This window comes from Apium graveolens, chromosome 4, assembly GCF_009905375.1.
Source record: "Apium graveolens cultivar Ventura chromosome 4, ASM990537v1, whole genome shotgun sequence".
Taxonomy (NCBI): domain Eukaryota; kingdom Viridiplantae; phylum Streptophyta; class Magnoliopsida; order Apiales; family Apiaceae; genus Apium; species Apium graveolens.
Genome location: NC_133650.1, coordinates 111,021,212 through 111,046,857, shown reverse-complemented (window position 1 = coordinate 111,046,857; position 25,646 = coordinate 111,021,212). Strand labels below are relative to the sequence as shown.

The 25,646-nt window shown below is 34.3% G+C and overlaps 1 protein-coding gene across 4 annotated transcripts; it reads right to left on the bottom strand.

Moving 5' to 3' along the window:
- Window positions 1-707: 707 nt before the first annotated feature.
- Window positions 708-10,262, bottom strand: LOC141719033 (uncharacterized). Of its 4 annotated transcripts, none has more exons than XM_074521418.1 (10): window positions 10,053-10,262; window positions 9,892-9,969; window positions 9,070-9,171; window positions 8,295-8,340; window positions 4,896-4,971; window positions 3,629-3,992; window positions 3,255-3,504; window positions 2,760-2,996; window positions 2,232-2,351; window positions 708-1,245 (listed from the first exon to the last, which is right to left on the bottom strand). In XM_074521418.1, the coding sequence occupies exons 2-10, from the start codon at window positions 9,961-9,963 to the stop codon at window positions 803-805; spliced, it is 1,710 nt and encodes a 569-aa protein (XP_074377519.1). In that variant the 5' UTR covers window positions 9,964-9,969; window positions 10,053-10,262; the 3' UTR covers window positions 708-802. The 4 variants fall into 4 exon arrangements, with proteins under 4 accessions (XP_074377519.1, XP_074377516.1, XP_074377518.1 ...); XM_074521415.1 differs by having other exon boundaries at window positions 9,892-9,964; XM_074521417.1 differs by having other exon boundaries at window positions 10,063-10,262.
- Window positions 10,263-25,646: the final 15,384 nt, after the last annotated feature.

Sequence of the window (25,646 nt, the reverse complement as noted above, 5' to 3'; positions counted from 1 at the left end):
CTATTGTAGCTCGTCCTCTGCATGTATGTATGTTGTACACCCAATACAAACATTTGGCCCGAAAAGGAAAATATAAGGATGACCAGACACATGACCGCTTTACTGCGGATTTGACCAAGGGGGTGGGGGCTAATCAGTATCAACGGAGTATATACGTAGACAAGTACTATATTATTATGATCAACCGATTCAATCTTGGAAATCTTATAGCTTGGACTTTGTTTGCATACACATGTACCTACTTATTTCTTGACAACAAATTACTTCAATTTTCTACACTACTGAGTTCATTTCAGGTATCTGCGGAGACAAAAATGTGGAACAACTTTATATTCTTCAAGATTTGATTGTCTGTTGTTAGCCCTGTTGAAATTATCCCCTACCATTTACCATAACACACAACAGATACAACTTCCATTTTGGCCTTTCTTTCCCAGGTCCAACTGTGAATACAGTGTTGTAACAAATATACCCCTTCAGTTGTGCCACATAACAAGATGCACATTCAGTGAGACTTCAGGGTCATGGATAGTAGCAATCTCCCTCCCGAATCAGAAATATCCGGAAACAAACCAACTCCAATATTTATATACGTAGTCTTATACTTATATTTTCGAAACAGGTTTCTATAATGCAAACTAATGAAGTCATTGAGAGCATCTCGCCACTTGAAAATCGGATTAATAATGAAGTCAGAAACTGATGCATGTATTGTGTTTCCGAAAATTGATATTGATAGGAAATGATCTGTGAAGCTTTTCAAGTAATATTCAATACCAGATACACAGTTAGGCTTATGTTCCTATTCAGAATCAGAGGATAGTTCAGATTCAGGGACAAGTGTTTTGACCATCTTATGCAGTTCCTCTTCTACATCTTCCAGGTCATCTTTTTCGAAACCCCAGGTTTTAAGCAACTCCTTTCCAAGAGCTCCTCGTTCAGCACCAAACCTACGGAAATTATGCAGTCTAGTCTCCAAGAATGGCAAGATAGCACTGCTCGAACGCAATCTTGCTGCCATGGGTACGGAATGGACATCAAGGGATCCTTTTGATGATGACGATGAGGTTGCACTTTGAAGCTCACCATGCTGCCCAACAAGGTTGCTGAAGATTGAGGGGAAAGGCAATGGTATAGGAAGCGGACAACGAGCAACTGAAACGTGAGAGAACTTTGGACTTGTTGTATGCTCATAAGCAGCTTGGATAGCATCATTGACCTCAGCAACCAATGCATGATGACCACCTGTATAATATCAAAAGGAGAACTTTTCAATGAAATGGTTGACGGCTACTCTAGATTTTGCAGCAGAAAATAGAAAGACCAAGCATTCACAACATAGTGCTGTAACATGAAGGATTATATATAGCTCTTGTAAATGGCTTAAAACTGAATTACCCTCCTACTTTCATCATCATCTTCACACTTCTCTTGGTATTTTGTAGACCTTCTAGTTTACAGAACTAAAAGATAAGTTCCAGATTCTAATTACTTGTCCTCTCGATTGTTTATTTAAGAGCATAGTTACTGGTTGAATCTTCTCCAGTAGAATACTCTACACATTAGTCATACAAAGAAGGCAACTTTCAAGGCCCATACACCATACTGCTTGTCATAAAAGAATTTAATTATACATACATATTTACATTCCCTTTAATCCATTAACAAATTCCTTCTCTCAAAAAATTAACAGATTCCCAGTATAACTTATAAAAGTTGAGCTACGAGTCCTATGACTTATCAGACTTTAAATTGATAATAATCTGTTTGATGATGATTATACACAATGATCATAGAAATATAGCATGTAGAGAGCCAATCTTGACATCTCAGTATCTCAGAACTTTAATCACTTGCTTGAATTTTAAATTTTCATCAGATGCCTCTAAAAAGTCAAAATATACTCTTCTCAAGAAGCAATAGAAAAATTAATTTTCTGAAACTATCAAAAGAATTCTTTACAAATTCTGCACCCTATTGGCCTATTCTGAACTTGGCATGTCCATAGCTACTTCACATTTTAATTTTATAGGTCCTTTACTGATTACCAGTCAACAAGTACAAGGAGCTGCAAGTTTAGTTTTATTTACCAATAAGAAGGTTTATTTGCAGTTATAGAGGGCACTAGTAATTTTGTACATTGGAAAACCGAAAACCAAGTCTAATAAGTTTCAAGAGCATGTTGAGCACATTTCATGAAGAAACAAAATTTAATAAGAGAAATAATGTACCTGATCCAAGTACTCCATGCAAAGTGATCACCTCTGTTGCTTGCAAGTCTTCCGAATTGGTTTTCGTCTCTGGGGTCAGCATCTGCATATTTCTTAATAAAATTTCCCCTGCTTCTTTCCCTGGGTGAGCAAATTATTAAATCAGAAGATTGGGTTCATTCAGCAATCAACATATTAGTAACTTAAGTTCCAGCCTACATGTTTTTAAGTTATTTAAGGTGAACACATAAGGTGTCCTAGAATGATCTTCGGGTACACTGTGACTTGTATACTTAAAAAGTTGAAATGAAGTAGGATGATAAATTTAAAATAAGGTCAAATAAGTCAAACATCTGGTCAAAGAACATATCCAACACAGTCTGAACTCTGAAGTCACCATTTAAGCAAGCTATAGCTACTTTAAGAAAATTGTAACACCTAAATTTTGAAAACAACTTGTATGTTTGACCTAACTATAAGTTGACAACATGCACAAGAAACACACATGTATTAAGAATTTATGAAGTGGAAGTCTAGACTAATAGTTACCTGTCAGAGAAGGTGCAGGCATTGCAACATCTAAAGTAGAAACTTTGTTCTGCCTAGATTGGCCTGCCAACATCTGTATTGTTTCGTGAACACTTAAACAGCCTGATTCATAACGTGATTGAGCAGTAGGTCCAAGTGGTTTCTTCCGAAAAGGCAAAGATAACGAATGCAGTGCAGAGGCATAAACTGCACTTGAATAGTATGGCTTTTCATCCTTTATACATAGATATCTGGAATCTGAAAGCAAGGAAGGATATTTATTAAATCAAAGATAATGAACGTTCCTTGAAAAATCTATGATGTTATTACATTTGGTGTCTATGATATACAATGAAGACACATCTGCATTTGATTAAATCATATCATTAATTTGCTCAATATTACCTTATTGATGCCAACATAGAAAATCTTATATTAATTAATTAGTCCTATTAATATATCAGAAATCCAAGGTTGCTAAATCATCAGATAAAGTCCACAAAGATATATGCTTACTTCTACTTAAGGATGGCGAACCAAGAGGTACAATCAATTTACAGAAGGATGATAATCTTGAGAAAGAGACTGCATCCTGAATATGATGAGAAATTGTCTGTTTCCGGCTTCCAATATATTTATTGGATGTAGGATTCCGCACAGTATAGAGCAAAACTGGGATGTTTGAATATTCATCGGCCATAGCCTCCAAAAACTCTGCAGCCACACCAGAAAATCCTCCAGAATCATCTACTACATATTGAATTCCCTGCAAAAGTAGACAAGGTTATCCAACACATAATTGTGGACAAAAAGTAGCTTGTAAACCAGTATCCTGTAAGATGTTATGCATGCATGTAGAAAAGAAAAAAGAAAATATTGATAAAAGGCACCTGAATATGGTCACACTCTTCGATAAAAAAGCGAAGCCTCTCGCATAATTCTTCTCCTCGACCACTAGAATAGGCATCTCTTCCAATTCCATAATTGTTAAATTCTTCACTGTCTACCCACAATCCATTTATCTCATACAGGCTCTTTGGATGATAATGAACTTTTGAATAGTCTGTCCAGTATTGAACGGTGTCATCTAGATTGTCAACTATATCCTTGTCGCGTATATCAGTCTCAAGTTCATTCATCCCTTTATCCATACTGTTTCCTGTATGCAATTCCTCCTGCTCTTCCTCATACAAACTTTTTATAAACAGATTCTTCTTTTGAGGTTCAGCAACTGTTGTGGAAACATCACCAGCCCTGCACATTAATAATTTAATCCATTTAAGAGATAAACAGATACATTTACAGAAAAAATTGAAAAGAAAATTCTAATACTTCCAATGCCTTTATACTCCCAGTGCCTGCAAACTTAGTAGTTGATAAATAATTCTAAGTAACTTGATGAAGATGATGATTTTAAGACACTAGGTAAATAGCTCAGGTGAACCTACTTCTATTTTGAGTTATCCAGTTGTTACGAAGTTAACTACTGAAGCTGTTAACTTCAAACATTGCTTCTTTGTCAGCTCAGCTTATAGCCATAGCTTACTTAGATATCAAGCTGTCGTATTAGCTTTTGTTGCAGCTCATTAAAAAATATGTGTTGAAATGTTACTTTTTTTCGGAAATGGTGCTTCAGGTTAAACTTTGTTTATCCAGAAAAACAAAATTTAATTTTCTTTTTGCGAAAAAAAGGAAGACTTAAAAGTTAAACCTTAACTTAGTCGATGTACAATGTTGCCCTAAAACTTAAAGTTATTAAGAGAGATTTTTGAAACTTCCATACGTGAAACTTACATAATTGAGGGTAAAAGGTGGAAAAGGGCCATCTATCAGACATGCAAAACAGTGAAATAAAAAAACAGTAACTGACCCTAGCAGGACATCGGTATGTGATAAATGAAAATGGCTGACTGTTATACACAAAAAGGAACTGGTCATAAAGCAGGACATATTTGGGACACCGTGTGACCAGGATAAGGAAAGAGGACGTTTAGATTGGGAAGGAGGAAGTGACAAACAGTGAAAACATCATATTGGCAACTCAGCATGCTGAAATTATATGTTGCATCTGATCCAGACTTCAATTGCAGTTATATTTTCGAATAGATCCATATAACACAAGAAGATTTCCAATACATGAATGTAACAGAGTCTCACCAAGTGATAACATTTGATGGGACATTTTGATTCTCATTGTACAACGTACCCCGTGAACTCATGAATCCAAGAGATCCTATAATATAAACATTGAAATAGGTAAGGTTTAAGATAATTATTGCTTTTAGAGGTAAAAACACACCACTTTGCATGTAACTGTGAGTCTGTGACTTCTACAATAATGAAAGAGATACAAATTTTGTGATAAAATAAGAGGCTAAAGGTGGAGAGATAACCGCTAAAGCAGCTGATACTGGTGATTAGGCAGAATACAGTCATTGAGTTTGTTCAATTTGAAAATGTTGTAAATCCTAAGTTACCCGGACTCTTCAATTTTGCCCTCATACCCGTGTCCATCCGACATGACATGGGTGTGGGCATGGGATTTGAGTCTGATCCTTCAGATGGAAACCGGACACTTTGACCTTAAAAAATCTAGTTCAATATAATTTAAAAGACCTTACAACAACTAAATCCTCTTAATTTTAGGGAGGGATGTCTATGGATTACTATTTTCATGTTATCCTTTTAATTTATGTTATAAATATGACATAAACAATTATGTATATGCTTACTTTGTGTGGTAGAAGACACAAATTTAAAAATATAATGTATAAAAAGGTTATGCCGAATCCCCGCACCCGTGTCCAATTTTGAATCCATATCCACGAATCCTAATTTTTTAAAAACCAAGAGTCCGACCCTTGGATCCGCACCCGTATCCTACACCAGCAGTGGCAGATACAGATTTTAATGAATAGTGTGTCACAAATTAATGAGAAAATGCCATAAGTACGTACTAAGAAAGTTATAAGAGTACATAGTATATTTCATTGGCATAACTATAATTTTTTAACCAAATTTTGCATTTACATATTAAAAATTATTTGCATCTCACCTAATACATAGGAGTATCAAACTCTAAATTATAACTAATATATTATAATATATAATTTCTTTTGAAACGAACTTAAAACATATAACATTTTTAATTTTTTTATTCAAAATAGTACAATAATTAAACCATAAATTGAATTATGAAAATGGAGATAAAGATGTTGGGGAATTAAGATGATTGAAGCTTGATTTGCAAAGATCCGTGATGTAGCTACAAAATTAAAAAAAATGTTTTTGCAAAATATTGGTGTCACTTGACACACCATCCAGTAGTGTACATCCGCCACTTTACACCAGTACCCAAGTCAGGGTAACTTGGTGTAAATCTGACGAGGCTGTTGTGAGTAAATGCTAAATGAACAAGTTTTTCGAACTGGTCTTAGATGAAGCAGAAAACTAGTTGGCTGCATATATTAGTTGTATTTTTTTTTACTCGGCTATACAATAACATCTTTGCATACACCATTAATGCCGATCTACTAGCAAAACTGATAGGAAATAGAAGTGAAGGCAGAAAAAACCTGAACATAATATGATATTTACATATCCTATTAAATTTGAACTCCTCTGACCCAAGTCAACACACAAAAGGATGCTTAAAGAATGAATTGGTAAACTGTATAATCACGGTTAAACACACTTGATTTCTAATAAATACTACTTCTAAAAAAATATTTTTATGCTTTCTCTTTTGATAGATACAATGTCCACAGGTAACAACTGGGATTCAGTAAAGAAGTTACCCATTGATCTACTTAACAGTGCTTTGTCTAAGATTGTGAGTCTATGGTTGTGTCTTGTTCCCGTGATTAAGGTGTCAATATTGCTTCCTCCATGATACATCAATTTCACATATCTATGGTCTATACTCTATAGTAGCCGAAATACAATAGAATTCTGAAATACATTTAAAATTAACATATCTAAAATACATAATTACATATAGATATACATTTAATTATTAATATTTTAAGTATGCGTGTGTATATTTCAAAATTTCAAGCAGGTAATGGACATTTATTATTAATAATTCAAACCTGTCGTATTATTATACTACCTATCTGTTGATTTGTTAGGCATGAATGTTTTGTAACTACCACACTCACAATGAGATCAATTTCGAATAAATACATCATACATGCCATGCTGCACTGGAAGCACAAATCAATTACAAAATTTAATCAACTAAATAATTATTTAATTAGCACTAGTAGACAAGAGATGAGGTAATTATTTTTTAGAGATCTTTTATAAATTCGACTAGCCAATGATAAATGTAGGCCAGTGCTTGATCAGAACTTTTCATACTTGGGGATGAGTTTGACTTCGGCATCATACACATCTGGCATCATGAATGCTGTTCCTGCTATTACCTTTATTGTTGCTGTTCTTCTCCGGTAAGTAACCATGAGATGGCTGAAAATGAATAATTTCCAATTTTCTTCTGATAATTAAGTAATAACACACACTCCATGCACGTCTGCGTGTTACGTACTAATCAGACGGTGGGAATGATGTTAACAGGTTTAAACGTTTGAAGATGAGAGAAATGGGAAGTCAAGCTAAGGTAATAAGAACCATAGTAACATTTGAAGGAGCATTGATAATGACCGTATACAAAGGCCCCGTCATAAATCTTATTTGGTCCCCTAAAGAAAGCCTATTTGACACGGGCACAGCAGCTGCCTCCTCTGATCAATACTGGCTCAGCGGAACTGTTTTCATACCTATTGGTTGTATTGCATGGTCTTTATTATTTGTCTTACAAGTAAGTCACTTGTATAATTAACAAATTATTAATAGTTATATAAATTATAATATTAGTTAAACGCATTATTTTTTATATAATGCAATTGATCATTTGGTGCAGTCAATTACGTTGAAGAAATATCCGGCAGAGCTTTCATTGGCATTCTTATTATGTTTGATGGGTGCAATTCTCAGCGCGGCTGTCACCTTCGTGGCTGAAGCTCATCATCCTGATGTCTGGGCTGTCGGCTGGAACTCTAAGCTCCTTGCTCCTGCTTATGCTGTAAGCTATCTACCTTACTTGTATAATTACATTTCAAAACTAATTAAGAGACTAGATGATCCTTAATGATATTTATATTTACGTAAATGTATGTCGATAGGGGGTGGTTAGCTCGGGACTAACATACTACATTCAAGGACCAGACATGCAAACTAGAGGACCAGTGTCCGTAACTACCTTCAATCCTCTGTGTATGACTATAGTTAGTAGCTGTTCTCAGATCCATTGCACTGGACGAGAAGCAATAGTAATAGCAGTAGTTCTGTCTACCGTTTGGGGAAAAGGAAAGGACAAACTCAGCACGGTGCCATCTATGCAATAGTAATAGCGTAATTGTGTCAATTCTATGGTAAACAATTTCCCAGAACTTAAACACTAAATTAATATACAATAACCCCACATAATCTGTTACGCTTTGAAGTCAAATATATGCACAAAATATTAGAATTCTTGCACTATAGCTCAGTTACCTTGAAAATTCATTGAAAGCAAGCGAGGAGTATACGTGTCAATGCCCTGCAAGCCAAAGGCAACACTGGTGTAAACAAAAGATTCACAACCTACAAAGTAATATTGATATAAACAAAGATATCAATGCCAACATACTTTTTACTAATCAGATACTAAATTGAACATCATAAACCATGTTATTTTTTGCCAAGAAAAACTACATGATAAAATAGTGAACCCAACATTCTTTAAGAAAAGTTCATATTAAAATCCAAATACAACCGAAAACACAATGATAACTTTACCGCAGCCAAAATCATATAAAATCATAGTTAGAAACAAATATGTTCGCCTTGTACATACATGCAAATATAATATCCCAACTCCTATATATGCAATTCATTGAAGTGTGGAAATGTTAGATGACAACAAACTCAGCAGCTTCCTTCATTACTACACGATTTAGTTAGGCTCACCTTGACCTTGGCAGAAAACAGCAGCGGCAAAGCAGTAATAATTATCTGCGAGCTCCACAATTTCTGGTGGCTAAAACTATTCTTACTTTAACGAAGTTAATTCTTTATTTCTTTTCCGCAAAAAAAATCAAATCAAGGTAAAAAAAAGCATCATATTCTAACACACCAGTTTACTTTTTTAGCAGCCAATAATATCAAAAAAAAATTCAAACAAGAGTTTACGATCAAAAGTAGGTTACACATGCAACTGTACAAGATTTTATATACTTTGTATGCCAAAACATTTCTTGTGTTAATAATACATTAGCAGAAGTTCCACCTGTTGTGTTTCACCGGTACGGTAGAGTACATCCATATCGATACATTGGTCCTTGAAGACAGAATCAGCCGGGGCATTCTCAGCTAACCCAAGTAATTCATCCTACAACAAGGAGGATGCTTGTAAGTTTTAAATATTGCAAGCAAGATATTTCATGCTCATATCTGCACTCTATAATACTCTATAAACACACACATGAATTGTACCCTATGTGCCCATATGTTCAACATAAAAATTAGTGCAGCATATTTTCTCAGCTTCTCAAGAATTTTTATTCACAAGCCGGGATCTTCACATAAATTTGCTCCTTAGTACACAGGGCAAGGTCTGCGTACAATTTACCCTACCCATAAGTGGGATACACGTTTAAGTTGTTTATTAGATTAGTGCAGAATCGCACATAAAACTCGAGTAATTGGATCAAACTTAACTACGCAGCACTATTCTATTTAGTTAAAAGCTTCTTGGGTATCTCTGCTTTGCTACAACCAGAAGAAGTTCTTTCGATAACCAAAAAAAGTCTGCAATAGTTATCCAATATGCTCCCTAATCAAAATCCTATTACATCAAAGTAGTTGACCCCAAAAAAAATGAGACAAAAATTAAATATCCATCAATTGCATCCTCCAAAGCACAATAACAACTACTTTATGTTATTAATAACAAAAACAGATAAAAAGATTAAAACTTTATATAAAGATAGTAAAACAAACACAAAAAGATCCCAACTTTACATCAACAAGTATACAAACAAACACATTCTTGAACATAAAATGAATAATGATGTGAAAAATAATAAAATAATGTAAAAAATTGATAAACCTGGAAGTTCCAGAAGTGAGAACCAATAAAATTAGCAAAGGCTCCAGCTTGAATAGTCATTATTTCTCTCATGCTTCCCAAAACAAAGAACAAAAATATACCCATTTAGTATCAAATAATAATGAAGTAGCATCAATGGTATAAAGAATATGAATATATACATATTCATACACGGAGGCAAACAAGAACCAGTTGGGGCTATGGTGGAGGAAGCAACAGCGGGAGCAAACACTTTGGAGGAGGGAAAGATGAACAAATTTTGGGCTTTGCTGCTTGTAAGTTGGATTTGTCTGGGATGGGCCTGTAAGTAACAACAGAGGAGGTAATATTTGTGCCTTTTATAACATAAACTCTTGCGAGCGTTTTAAGAGCATATCTAATATGCTCGTTATAATGGCTTTTAAAGTGAGATAATCGTCAAAATATCTTCTTTTTTTTCACGATGCTTGTGAAATTCTACGCCTAGAGGCTAACTAAAATCAATATTAATAAGTTACTAAATATTTATCAAATTGTCAGAATTAAATTTGAATATATATTGTCAAGAAGCTAACACTCGATATGCAAAGCAGAAAATAAATAACAAGTAAAAATAACACGGGGAGTTTTAGCCAGATTCGACCCCTACGTCTAATGGTCTACGTTATGGTCCCTTGCCAACTTGGTAAGAGAATATATTATTAATCACTGAAATGATAAGATTACAAGATTCAATAATATATCTCTCTTTATCCTTTGTTCCTCATAGCGGCTTGTTGATAACACATGTTCTCTTGAGTGAATTACCCTCTAAGCCCTATACCAAACCTGTATATCCTTGTCTAGCAATTTAACTCCTTGAACCCTTGTTATCCAAACTCTACTACTCAGCAACAAATGTTTACAACTTGAACAATACAAGTTTAAATAGAAATTACAACTGAAATTATGAACTTTAAGTATATAAATATGCGTGATTAAACTAGAGCTCAGAAAAAGAATAATTAACGAATGCAAGTTGTATTTTCTCTGATGGTATGGTGTATACATCGTGGATCAATCTCAAAAGTAAGTATACCCAAGTGTATTTATAGATTAAGTTAACTTTCGAACAAACAACACAACTTCAGATCTTGACCAAATCTCACGGTTATTATGTTTTAATTCAAATGTTAAGATAATCTAGAAACACGTTTAAACTAAAGATAAGATAGATAAGAAAAGGTTTTAAAAACGTATATCTTTAGTTTAAATTTAAATACCAATCGGATAAGAAGTTGTTAGAATAAAAACGTCTGTTAACAACTTCCTAGAAGATAGCAAATAGCTTTTTGAGAAGAGTTTGAACATATGAGGAGCTATAATATATATTTAAACACGTAAAATATATAGTAGAGTCCTTACAAAAACTCATTCCTATCCATTTCTTTGACATTCACAATTCTGATATATCTTAAATTATTTATGGCAGTAACTGTAAGCTTGCTGATAAGACTATCAAAGACATTGTTAGCTTGCGAATAGATAAAATATTGATTTTTGCAAAGCAAAGTTAGTCTCAGATATACATACATTTTACTCAGCTTGCTAACAGTGTGATCATCAAAATCATAAGGGTATGATTACACAATTTTTAGGAAAGTATAAGATACTCCTCCTAAATCATATACTACATGTTCACAAATATCCTTAAGCAATAAACATACATACAAAGACTGATAATATATTAAACACAAACAGATACCATCCAACTGATAATATATTAAACATCCAAGTCAAAACAAATAACAGCTTAAGATGAACAAGTTCTCAAACATCTTAAACAAACATAAAAGTGAACTTAATCACTTAGTTCAACAACCATCAAATAAGTTTAAAACCAGCAAAAACCAACAAAATAAGGTAGATAAAATCCAAGTTAAAAACCAAGATAAAACCTTTTCCTAAATTACTCCCCCTCAATCATTAAAAAGAAGTAAAATTTAGGCATTATCTTCAACATCCTTATCCTTATCCTTGACATTGTCCTCCTTTCTATGCTCTGCATCCTTGGTGGCAGTAGAAGTAGTATGAAAATGCATGTCATACTGATCTGCAGCAGCAGCAACAACCAAGATATTTTCCACTGAATTTCTTGTTGGAGTGTATGGAAAGGCACCAGAAGGATCAGAGGGTCCAGATGGAGTAGCAATACCCAAAAACACATCTTTGAGTATCTTCTGATCAGCAGCAATCTTATCCAACTTTTCCAAAATTCTCTGTCTGTCAGTCTTGACATCAGCCATAAAATCATTGAGCTTTCTGGACAAATCTTCACCACACTGAACTACAGTTGGAGACAATTGAATAGGGGAGGGCTTAGGAACTTCAACAACCACAAGGGAGCCATCATCTTCAACCTTTAAACCATTTTTAGACAAGCATTTACCATCCAAAAATTCTTTAGCATTCAAAATCTCAGTGTCAAAAACATCAACACCGCACCACTCAAACACCTTGGTCAACAAAAGACCATTGGTTACCCAGTGGTTGGTTTTCCTTCAACCATATTCTTCATAATTAATTCACTTAAATCAAATCTCTTACCAGCTTAAAGCATACTAACAACAAGCACATCTTGTGCAGCAAAGTTGGACCTTGTTCCTAATCTAGGACAAATATTCTCCAAATAAATTTTGAACAATAAGTGATCCATTGGCATCACTTGGGAAGTAGTAGGAGCAAAAGACTCTAATAACTCAGAATTATCAGTAATCAACTTAATCTGATCTAATGCGGTAAAAGCATCAGCATCCTTAGGTCCCCACTTGTTGTAAATGGATACATTAAATGGACTTAATATATCTAACATACCACTTAACACACTAGCATTTAGATTAATCTTGACCCCATTAACAAATGATATATATCAGTCTTTTTCAACATCCAAATTACCATAAAACTCTCTAACAAGAACTGGATAACATACTTTAGGTAAATCAATCAAAAATGAAGCAAACCCTAATTCTTGAAAAATCTTAACAGCGCCATAGTTGTACAAAACCTTACCAGCAAGAGGTTTACCAAGGATAATCTTGCGTGTGTCAAGATGATTTGATTCAAACCTTGATCTGTACTCATCTCGAGTCCCAAAGTTCAATTTGACCTTTTAGAAGCACGAGCAGTTCTGATTTCAGATCTTTGAACCCCTGACTATTCATCTTCACTCTCAAAAGTGACTGGATTCGCCTCTATATCAGAAATTTTCTCATCCCTAAGTTTTATCTTTTGCTTAGCATTCACAGGAGTATCATCCTTACTCCATCTTCCACCATCCTGACCTTTAGCGTTAGCTTCCTGCTTTTTCCTCATGATTAAATGACCGACTATAGTAGCAATAGCGAGAATAGAGTATTTGTTAAAGAGACAAGTAAAAACCCTAGATCTAATTGAGGGTCGCGTATATAGGAAGTTTAAGAGTCCGAAGTGATAAGCCTTTTTTAGACTCCTTTTTAGAATCAAAAAGGGGGTAGTTTTAGGAAAACAATTAAAGTAACCAACCCCCGAATAAAATAAAATTCATGATAAAAATAATAGAATATTATATCTATAACAAACTATTATCTAAAACTCAATTTATAAATAAGAGCACAATCAATTCAAAATTCAAATATAGCATAAAATTAATTAACAATCTAGAAACTAAGCAGAAACATAGATCAAGGTAATGAACATATAAATCACATAACGGTTAGATCATTTGTCACATAGATTCAAAAATTATAACGCTATTCTCATCACATGCAAACCAACTAATAAATTTAAATATTTGAAGAGTAAGCTGATAGTAAACGATACCAGCTTATTAGCTTGCTCACTAAACATTACACATTCCCAATTCTCTTCTTAGCATGCTGAAACGATCTTCAGCTAGAGGTTTTATGAAAATATCAGCAATTTGAGCATCAGTAGCAACAAAGATCAGTTTTTACTTTTCCTTTTTCAACATTGTCTCTTAAGAAATGATGCTTAACATCAATATGCTTGGTTCTTGAGTGATTCACTGGATTCTCAGAAATATTGATAGTACTTGTGTTGTCACAATAAATAGGAGTTTGACCACAAGAAATTTCAAAATCCTTAAGCTGTTGTCTCATCCAAAGCATTTGTGAGCAACAACTTACAGCTGCTAAATACTCTCCTTCGGATGTAGATAATGCAACAGATGTTTGCTTTTTGCTTAACCAAGAGACCAAAATTTGTCCCAAATAAGCACAAACACCACTTGTACTTTTTCTATCTGTTTGACAACCTGCATAATCTGCATCACTATACCCAACAAGATCAAATGCATTTGTGATATGATAGAGTAAACCAAGAGTAATAGTTCCACTCAAATATTTGAATATTCTCTTAACATCATTCAAATGAGACTCTTTAGGTTTAGCTTGAAATCTTGCACAAACACTATACATAATATCAAGTCTAGAGGCTGTAAGATATTATAAACTTCCAATCATACCTCTATAAGTCTGAATATTAACATCTTTACCTTGTTCATTGGTTGTCAGCTTGCTGAAAGCACTCATCGGTATTGATTTCGATTTGATATTATCATAGTCAAATCCTTTGAGTAAGTGAAAGGAATATGTCCTAAGTCCAATCATGTATTAGGATTTAGGGATAACTTTTTATGTAATCTGTTTTGATTTCATTGATATTAATAAAAGACTTATTTTGTTTTTATTATGGGCTCTATCTATTTAAGTGTTTAAATAAGATATACCATAGTTTAGAGTAAAGCTTTTTATGGATTATGATGAGATCATAATAGTGAGACCTAAAAGATGATAACTCTAAACTTAAATAGTTCCTGGTCATAGGATTACTAACTGGTAATTAATAATCCGCAAAGATCGGTACATACTATACTTGCTTCATTATGAAGGATGTCTATTCGCATGGATATGTGTGTTGTGACACTATAGCTAGTATGTAGGTGCTTATTATAGAATAGGTACACTGAACATGACTCGCACAGCTGAACAACTGATGGAGTTCACTCACGTGTCAGCAGTTGTTCACATAGTGATAGTTGTACAAGTATCCTTAGACTTGAGGTCATCATAGTCATCTTGTGTACACTGAACTATGCTTTGGTTTAGTTCTTAGTCTCCAGGGACAATTATTAGGGCTCTACTGGGTATAGGAATTTGTTCACGAAGATAGTGTATGATCAATAAAGGATCTACCCCTTCCAGTGAAGGAAGCGAATGTTCAAGGCTGATCCACTTACGCTAGTTCAGGAATCTCTGGCCAGAGTGAATGAAATTAGAAAGGAGTTTCTAATTTGCATAGAACTACGCATAGTAAATGGTAAGCAAGTGATTGAATTAGATAGGCTTGACACGAGATCCATGCCTTGTATTTAATCAGGATATTGTAGGGTAGAAGGAGTTTATTGTACGGTAACTATTCACTGAATAGGTTCTTGGTATTCTAAGCAGTGAATTCATATTATCAGGATAGTCGCGATATGCTGAGAAGTATCCCTCACGATGTAGAATAAATGTGATTAATTAATTAATCATATTTAATAAATTAGAGAATTTATATAAATAATGATAAAATAGTTTTATTATTATTTATTTCTACTACCGGCTTAATATTGAACCTATAGGGTCACTCCATAAAAAGAGAATGATTTAATGGTGGAGGAATTAATTAATAATGGCTAAATAATTATTTATTTGTGAAATAAATAATTAATTGTCAAATTTAATAATTGATTAAATGAGATTTAATTGATTATAAATTAATTAAGAAAAGTTCTTAATATTATTAATTAAGGATTTAATTTTTGGAAATTAAATCTAGAGAGAGAATTATTTCTAAAGTGTTTAGAAAAAGAATTAATAATTAAAAGGTGTTTTAATTATTAATGAGAATAATAAATGGGATAATAATAATAATATTTATGGAAAATTTTCAGCTGAAAATTTTGCCTATAAATACACTATTATAGACCCTATTTTTATTCGAACCACAAAAACCCAAAAAGTTTGGAAAACCCATTTCTCTCCACCTCCTTCCTCCTCCTTAACATCGTTTTCTTGGTGGATACCGGAGGAGTGCTTCACATTTGAGGAGCAACTGCTAAGGATCTCTGATCGTTGTCTCCGAATTATTTTAAAGGTTAGATTCGATCCCTCGAATTTTTATTCATGATCTGTATGCTTTTATTTGGATTTGATGTGTGTAAAAGTGTTTTACCATGCCCCCGCTGCGTTTAAAATCCAACAATTGGTATCAGAGCATAGGTTGTATGCATATAGATCTGTGGTAAAAATTTCAGAATTTTATGTGCTTGTATGAATTAATTATGATTTTTACAAGTTATATTATGGATTAATTTTGTCTGATGAGAAATCGTTTCTCAGAATAATTTTGAATGTTGATCTGGGTTCTACAAGTGTTGTAGATCGTCTGGGTATTTTTTTTCATAATTTTATGATGTATAGATTTTTTATTATGAATTTTTGAAGTTCTTGTAATTAAATTCGTAATTAAATAAGTAAATATATGTATATATAGTATAAATATATGTTTGTATTGCATGTCTGCATAATCTGTGAGGGTTCTACTCTTGTTGCACGGAAGCAAAGAAAAGCAGACAGAGAATAAGTCACATGTCAGGCTCGTTTTTCGAGGCAATGGCGGCTGCTGCAAAAGAAAGAAAAAAAACGGGGTGTCACGCATTCCGGGAATGCGTTACACACCTGTGGCGCATTCACGGAATGCGTTACACCTTTTAATTGGTTAAAAGGGTTGTAACGCATCACCGGAATGCGTTACAGGGCTTGTAACGCGTTCCTGTAATGCGTTACAGCCCGACTGTCCATATTAAAATTGATTTTCTGGGAGTTTCGTAACTCTGTTTGAGGCGTGCAACATACCGTTGGATTCGTTTTTCCGGGACGGATCTAATGGAGTGATAAATTTTAGTTTATATAAAAGTTTTGAACTTTGTATATTTCCATGAAGTGTTTTAAAGCTGTTTTTGACTGTTTTAGTTGCTTTTAAATGCTTCATGTGATACATAGAGATGTATAATGCTTAGACTAATGTGCTAGATGATATAACATGCCTACCTTGATGTTTATTCATGTTAACATATGTGATATATGCTTAGTTTATCATGCGATGATAGATTTAGGTGAACTTAAATGAACATAAGGCGTTTGTTAGACAACCTAGTATAGTAAAATTGTTTCATATCCTTAATAATAATATTACGAATACAATCATGAGATTCTTGTGTTTATGAAACACGTAATTGAATATGAATTTTCGATATGAGAGAAAGGATGATTCTGTCAACAACAGATTTCTATCTGTAAGAAAGGGTTATTAAGTGACGCCTCTTGACAATGCTCCACCCGATCTGGGAATCATCTGATTATTGATTATTGATTTGAAATATTTAATTTAAAAGGAAGAATTTCTTTATAATATGATTATGATTGTAATGTAATATAATCACTCTAAAATTAAATAATATCAAGTAGTAATTGGCCAATGATACAATGGACTTGTGTCGGTCATAGCCTTCCAACATGATAGAAAAGTAGTTCTTATTTTTGAATCATTGTCGGTTCGTGCTACAGATGAGGGCTTTGATTTCGAAATAAGAAATACTTGTCTATTACATAGAGATGTGTACATTGAATAAGAATCTAAAGGTCGGTACGTGCTACAGTCGTGGGCCTTTGGGGACTGATTCAACTGTACGGAATGTTGGGTTTGACTTGACTTAGAATATTGAGTTTGTCGTGCCACAGCCGAGACTCAATTATTCAAGAGGCTAAAGTTTGATTAGGGAATAACATAAGATGTAATTGACAAGAGTTGTCTGTCTATTGAACATTACATGGCGGTTCGTGCTACATCCGGGGTTGTGTAATGGAATGTATGATCCCTATTCCCACTAGCATTATGAATGCTTAATTTTTCACGTAGGGGGTTGAATAAATTAGATAAACTAGTGGGAGCCACTTATGAATAAAGACCCAATTCATGTAGTGTTTTAAAATGAAATCGAATATTTACTAAGTGTTGTTATGTGTTTATCATTTACAGATTTACTTTGTACGTTATGTCTTCTGCACTATCACTCAGGAGCATACTGGATGCTCACAAATTGACTGGTCCTAATTATGCTGACTGGCTTCGAAACTTGAGAATTGTTCTCAGGATTGAGAAGCTGGAATACGTGATTGACTCACCTAAGCCTACTGAACCTGCTAGTGATGCACATAATGATGAACATGTTGTGTATCGTAAGTGGATAGATGATGCAAATGTTGCTCAATGCATCATGCTAGCTTCCATGAACATTGAGCTACAGAAGCAACATGAGCATATGGATGCTCACACTATCCTAATGCATCTATAAGAGTTGTATGATGTGGCGGGGAGGACAGCTCGATATGAGATATCGAAGGAGTTGTTCGGTTGTAGGATGTCTGAGGGATCATCTGTGAATGACCATGTACTTAAGATGATCAATTTGATTGAACGTCTTGGACAACTTGGTTTTGCCATGGATGGGGAGCTGAGCCAAGGCTTGGTCTTGCAATCGATTCCGAGTTCGTTCTCGCAGTTTGTTGTGAACTTTCACATGAATAAGTTGGATGTCAGCCTGCCTGAACTCCACAACATGTTGAAGACTGCGGAATCGAATTTTCCCCCTAAGAAGAGTTCTGTTCTTTTAATTGGTGAATGATCCAATCCTAAGAAAAGGAAGAGGAACCCTTCCAAGAAGAAGAAAGTAGGTGAGAAAACGCCGATTCCACCAAAAGCTGAAGACCCCAAGAGCAAAGTTGTTTGCTTTCACTGTAACAAGGTGGGCCACTGGAAGAGGAACTGCAAGGTTTACCTTGCAGAATTGAAGAAGAAGAAGGGTAGTGAGACTACCGCTTCTGATTCAGGTATGTTCATGATAGAAGTGAATATGTCATTAAATCAAATTTCTACTTGGGTATTAGATACCGCCTGTGGTTCTCAAATCTGCAATTTGTTGCAGGGACCAAGGAGAAGTAGGACTCTTGAGGAAGAGGAGGTGATTCTACTGATGGGAAATGGAGCAAGAGTTGCTGCTGAAGATGTAGAATCATTTCATTTACATATGCCTACGGGCAAGACTATTATTTTTAAATAATTGTTATTTTGTTCCCTCGATTGTGAGGAATATTATTCCCATGTTAGACTTGGCTGGATTTTCATTTATTATTGAGAATAATGAATGTTCTATTCTTAGAGATAATATTCTTTATGGACGTGGTACTTTAAATAATGGTCTGTATAAATGTGACATAATTTACTTCAGATTGAACAAACTAATAAAAGAAAATGGATGATGAAAATCTCATTTTATAGTGGCACTGCAGTCTCCATTTAGTAGACATGGAGAGAGGACTGCAAATTTGCTAGGAATGGTACACACAGATGTATGTGGACCAATGTCTACGCAAGCCATGGGTGGATTTTCATACTTCATTACTATCATAGATGATAGATCTGGATTCGGATATGTATTTGATGAAACACAAGTCTGAGGCCTTTGAAAAGTTCAAAGAATATAAGTATGAAGTGGAGAAACAACCAAACATAGTATTATAACTCTTCGATCAGATCGAGGTGGTGAATACTTTAATGGAGTGTTTCTAGATTATCTCAAAGTAAATGGTATAGTCTCCCAGTGGACTCCTCCAGATTGGTATCTGAAAGGAGAAATCGAACTTTGTTAGACATAGTTCGGTCCATGATGAGCTATGCAAATCTTCCAGTATTCCTATGGGGTTATGCATTGGAAACCTCAGCATATTTACTGAATATGGTGCCTTCCAAAATCTGTTCCTCAAACTCCGTATGAGATATGGAAAGTAAGGAAACCGAGTCTTAAACACGTTAAGATTTTGGGATGTCCAGCTTATGTCAAGTAAGTTGACCCAGATAAGCTGGAATATCAATCCGTAAAATGTAGTTTTGTGGGATATCCTAAAGAGACTTTAGGGTATTACTTTTGCACCGATCATCGGGTGTTTGCCTCTAGACATGCTACCTTCTTGGAAAAGGAGTTTATCCTTGAAGGAAACAGTGGGAGCAAAAGTGAACTTGATGAAGTTCAAGAAGCACAAACTACGACGGATCAAGTGGAAATACCTGTTCTGACTGAACAACCTTCTGTGGAACAACCCATTCGTAGGTCAGGGAGAGTGTCTCGCCAACCTGAGAGGTAATATGGCCTTGTCATTGAGAATGACAATGAGTTGTCTATCATTGATGATGACGACCCTGTGACCTATAATGAGGCTATGAGTAGTGTTGACTCAGAGAAATGGCATAGTGCCATGAAATCCAGAATGGAATCTATGTATACGGTATACAAAAGATAGATTATAGCAGATGGCCCGGTGGAGACCTATAAGGCCAGGCTTGTGGCAAAAGGATTCAAACAAAGGCAATGGATTGACTTTGATGAAACCTTTTACCTGTAGCCCTGTTAAAATCAGTTCGGATTTTGCTTGCGATTGCCGCTTACTACGACTATGAGATCTGGCATATAGCCAGATGGTTTTCTTTCCAAGGGAAATAAAAACCTAGTGTGTAAGCTACTGCGAACCATATGTGGTTTAAATCAAGCTTCTCGAAAGATGGAATATCCGTTTTGATGAGACAATCAAAGAGTTTGATTTTATCAAAAACGTAGATGAACCATGCGTCTACAAAAGGGTTAGTGGGAGCGCGGTAACATTTCTTATATTGTATTGAATTAGAGTTGACACACATAACAACATAGCAGACCCACTCACAAAGCTACTTTATGAAAGTCACTTTGATCGTCATAAAGACAAGATGGGTATTAGATACCAGAGTGATTGGCTTTAGTACAAGTGGGAGATTGAAAGGAATATGTCCTAAGTCCAATCATGTATTAGGATTTAGGGATAACTTTTTATGTAATCCGTTTTGATTTCATTGATATTAATAAAAGACTTGTTTTGTTTTTATTACGGGCTCTATCTATTTAAGTGTTTAAATAAGATATACCATAGTTTAGAGTAAAGCTTTTTATGGATTATGATGAGATCATAATAGTGAGACCTAAAAGATGATAACTCTAAACTTAAATAGTTCCTGGTCATAGGATTACTAACTGGTAATTAATAATCCGCAAAGATCGGTACATACTATGCTTGCTTCATTATGAAGGATGTCTGTTCTCATAGACATTTGTGTGGTGACACTATAGCTAGTATGTAGGTGCTTATTATAGAATAAGTTCACTGAACATGACTCGCACAGCTGAACAACTGATGGAGTTCACTCACGTGTCAGCAGTTGTTCACATAGTGATAGTTGTACAAGTATCCTTAGACTTGAGGTCATCATAGTCATCTTGTGTACACTGAACTATGTTTTGGTTTAGTTCTTAGTCTCCAGGGACAATTATTAGGGCTCTACTGGGTATAGGAATTTGTTCACGAAGATAGTGTATGATCAATAAAGGATCTACCCCTTCCAGTGAAGGAAGCGAATGTTCAAGGCTGATCCACTTATGCTAGTTCAGGAATCTCTGGCCAGAGTGAATGAAATTAGAAAGGAGTTTCTAATTTGCATAGAACTACGCATAGTAAATGGTAAGCAAGTGATTGAATTAGATAGGCTTGACACGAGATCCATGCCTTGTATTTAATCGGGACATTGTAGGGTAGAAGGAGTTTATTGTACGGTAACTATTCACTGAATAGGTTCTTGGTATTCTAAGCAGTGAATTCATATTATCCGGATAGTCGCGATATGCTGAGAAGTATCCCTCACGATGTAGAATAAATGTGATTAATTAATTAATCATATTTAATAAATTAGAGAATTTATATAAATAATGATAAAATAGTTTTATTATTATTTATTTCTACTACCGGCTTAATATTGAACCTACAGGGTCACTCCATAAAAAGAGAATGATTTAATGGTGGAGGAATTAATTAATAATGGCTAAATAATTATTTATTTGTGAAATAAATAATTAATTGACAAATTTAATAATTGATTAAATGAGATTTAATTGATTATAAATTAATTAAGAAAAGTTCTTAATATTATTAATTAAGGATTTAATTTTTGGAAATTAAATCTAGAGAGAGAATTATTTCTAAAGTGTTTAGAAAAAGAATTAATAATTAAAAGGTGTTTTAATTATTAATGAGAATAATAAATGGGATAATAATAATAATATTTATGGGAAAATTTCAGCTGAAAATTTTGCCTATAAATACACTATTATAGACCCTATTTTTATTCGAACCACAAAAACCCAAAAAGTTTGGAAAACCCAATTCTCTCCCCCTCCTTCCTCCTCCTTAACATCGTTTTCTTGGTGGATACCGGTGGAGTGCTTCACACTTGAGGAGCAACTGCTAAGGATCTCTGATCGTTGTCTCCGAATTATTTTAAAGGTTAGATTCGATCCCTCGAATTTTTATTCATGATCTGTATGCTTTTATTTGGATTTGATGTGTGTAAAAGTGTTTTACCATGCCCCCGCTGCGTTTAAAATCCAACAGTAAGTTCCTGATGTACTTTGACTGATGTATATAAATTCCTTCAGGAGTTTGCTTGATTTGTAAGCCCAAGAAATAATTGTGCTCTCCCATCATACTCATGTCAAATTCACTGTGCATACACTTAGAAAACCATTCGCATAAAGAATCTTTAGTAGCACCAAATATAATATCATCAATATATATTTTCACAACTAAGATATCTTTACATTTAAACATAGTAAATAAATTTGTATCAATAGTACCTTGAATGAAACCATTCTTGATCAAGAATTCACTTAATCTTTCATACAAAGATCGAAATGCTTACCTTAATCCATATAAAGCTTTCTTCAGCTTGTACACATAGTTTGGATATTTTTCATTTTCAAATCGAGGAGGTTGTTTGACATAAACTTCTTCTTTAAGAAATCTATTTAAGAAAGCACTCTTTAAATTCATTTGGTATAACTTGATTTTCTTATAGCATATAAATGAAAGTAACATTCTGATATATTCCAATCTTGCAACAGGAGCATAGGTTTGATCAAAATCAATGCATTCTTGTTGATTGTATCATTGTGCCACAAGTCTTGCCTTGTTTCTCGTGACATTGCCAAATTCATCAACTTTGTTCTTCAAAACCCATTTTGTAACTGTTGTGCAAGGCATACCTGTATATAATAAGACTAAGTCGTATTGACAGCCCTAAGATTAAGTTGTATGATAATCTATATTTGTATTATGTAGTTGTATTTCTCGAGTCTGTAAAAATATTTAGTAGATTAGACTGGGGGATTTTTTTATGAATAGTTTTAAGGTAAGGATAAACTCTGGAAAAAGATCAAATTCTGATCATGCCTCAGAGAGAAGTATAGAATCTTGGATTTAAATAAAATTGTTCTAGAAAAAATGTTCTAAGTCAAGATATCGAAAAGTCACAGAGCAAGGGATATTGAGAAGTCTGTCAAGAAGTCCAAAATCACTTATCGAGAAGTCCCAAGAGATATCGATAAGTCAATTTACATGTAGAGATCTCATATACCGACAAGTCAAATTTCCTATGTAGAGAACTGGAGATATCGACAAGTCATTTCTTCATGAAGAGACTTAGATATATCGACAAGTCAAAATCCTCATGTAGAGAACTCAAAATATCGATAAGTCAAAAGCCTTATCGATAACTAGAGATGTCGACAAGCTATTCTACATGTTGAGAACTAGAGACCCCGACAAGTCATTTATATATGTCGAGAACTAGAGATATCGATATGTCACCTTACTTATCGATATGTTACTTCTCGATAGAACAAAAAGAGATCTAGACAAACTATCTCCAATTCAGAATACAGACAAATTCAAGATTATCGGTCAACAAACAATTCATTCACTGAATTGAAAAGTTTACAAAGCAGCTTGAAGAATACAAGATCAAGGGCCAAGAGTTACTGGACAAAGGATGGTCACGGACCTACAAGATTCTGCACAGATTTGCTAACACCGAAAAAGGAAGTAGACAAGGTTGCTTTAGAAATTGGTTTAGTACATTTTAGTGCAAGTTTTGTAAACACGTGTTGCTAGTCTATAAAGCATGCATGGGTCTTTAGTTTACAAGTAACAAACAGATCTAGAAAAATCTTGTATTCTCTATCAAGATTGTAGCTGAGTTTTTATTTCTAAGAACACAGATTTGTAGCAAGAAAAACTTAATCAATACAATTAAGTGAATTTTTGATATATTGTGTTTTGTCTGTTCACTGTTAAACATTATATCTCTATAATTATTAACTTCTTTGTTTATCCATATTCCAAACAGTTTTAATAGTCAAGTAAAATCCAAGCAATACATTCACCCCCCATGTGCTATATTTCTTTACATTCAATATCTAATAAGTGGTATCAGAGAAAAATCTGAAAGAAAACAGATAAAGATCTTGGAAAAATGAGTACTCAGAAATTAAGCAGTATCAAGATACCTATCTTTGACAAGATCAACTGCACAGTATGGAAAAAGAAAATAATGTTGTTCATAAGGATGGCCAATCCTATGTACATTCGTATTCTATAAAATGGACCTTTCATTCCTATGGAAAGGATTCCTGAATCTACAGATGGAGATATGGTCATACCAGCACATTTTGTACCTAAAGATCCTATAACCTACACAGAGCCTGAGAAAGAAAAGATTTCACTGGATAGCAATCTACAACTTATATTGATTGAGTCTCTTGATAAAGTAATGTACAATTACATTATCAACTTTGAGTCTGCTAAACATATTTGGGAGAAAATTGAAATTATGTGTGAGAGAACAGAAGAGGTTAGATCTAATCAAAGAAGGATCTTGGTGTCACAGTAAGAGGGTTTTATGGCTAAACCTAAGGAAACTGTAACTAATGTTTTTGAAAGGTTCAACAAGCTGATAAATGATTTGCAGCTTCATGACAAGTATTATGAAGATGAAGAGGTTAACCTTAAATTCTTTCTCACCCTTCTTGACCATTTGGAACAAAAGATATCTTCTATTAGAGAATGAATAGATTTAAGCAAAATGACTCTAAAAGTCTTATATGGAATCTTGAAGACATATGAGCTGGAAATGCTACAGAGGAAGTCATTGAGAGCTGGTCAAGGACATGTTGTTGATGGAAGTAGTGCCTTGGTTTCCAATGACAGTAAAATATCTAAAGATGAACTAGAAGCTCAGACTCCAATTGTTCAAGTTGTTGAGCATAAAAATAAGGAACCATAGAAGCAAGTCATATTGGAGCTAGAGGAGGATAAATACTACACCCTTGTTGAACTGGATGAGATGAACCAGTCAATGGCTTACCTTGCTAGAAAATTCTCCAACATTAGGGTTAAAAAGCTAAAGTACTTCAAGGGTAAGGGTCAAACCTCAAACAACAACGATTGGAAAGGAAAAACTCAGTTCAACTCAGCTGGCAAAAGTGGCTACAAAACAGGATCTGCTGAAAGATCAAAGATAAGATGCTATAACCGTGATGAGTTAAGTCACTTTGCCACTGAGTGTAGAAAGCCAAAGAAGGTGAAGAAAGACAAATCTTATATATAGTTGGAAGGAAAGTATGAGGCACTCTTAAGAAAGTAACATGGAAATGCTTACATTACAGAAGGTAAGAGTTGGGATGATACAGATGAAAACGATGACAATAAAGAATTTGGAAACTA

What these genes read in the sequence shown, in the direction of transcription:
- LOC141719033 (XM_074521415.1), bottom strand. An exon ending in CCATCAAATGTTATCACTTG is followed by an intron (nt 3,993 to 4,895) that starts GTGAGACTCTGT and finishes ATTAATGTGCAG; the next exon opens with GGCTGGTGATGTTTCCACAA. An exon ending in GCCTGCACCTTCTCTGACAG is followed by an intron (nt 2,352 to 2,759) that starts GTAACTATTAGT and finishes TTGCTCACCCAG; the next exon opens with GGAAAGAAGCAGGGGAAATT.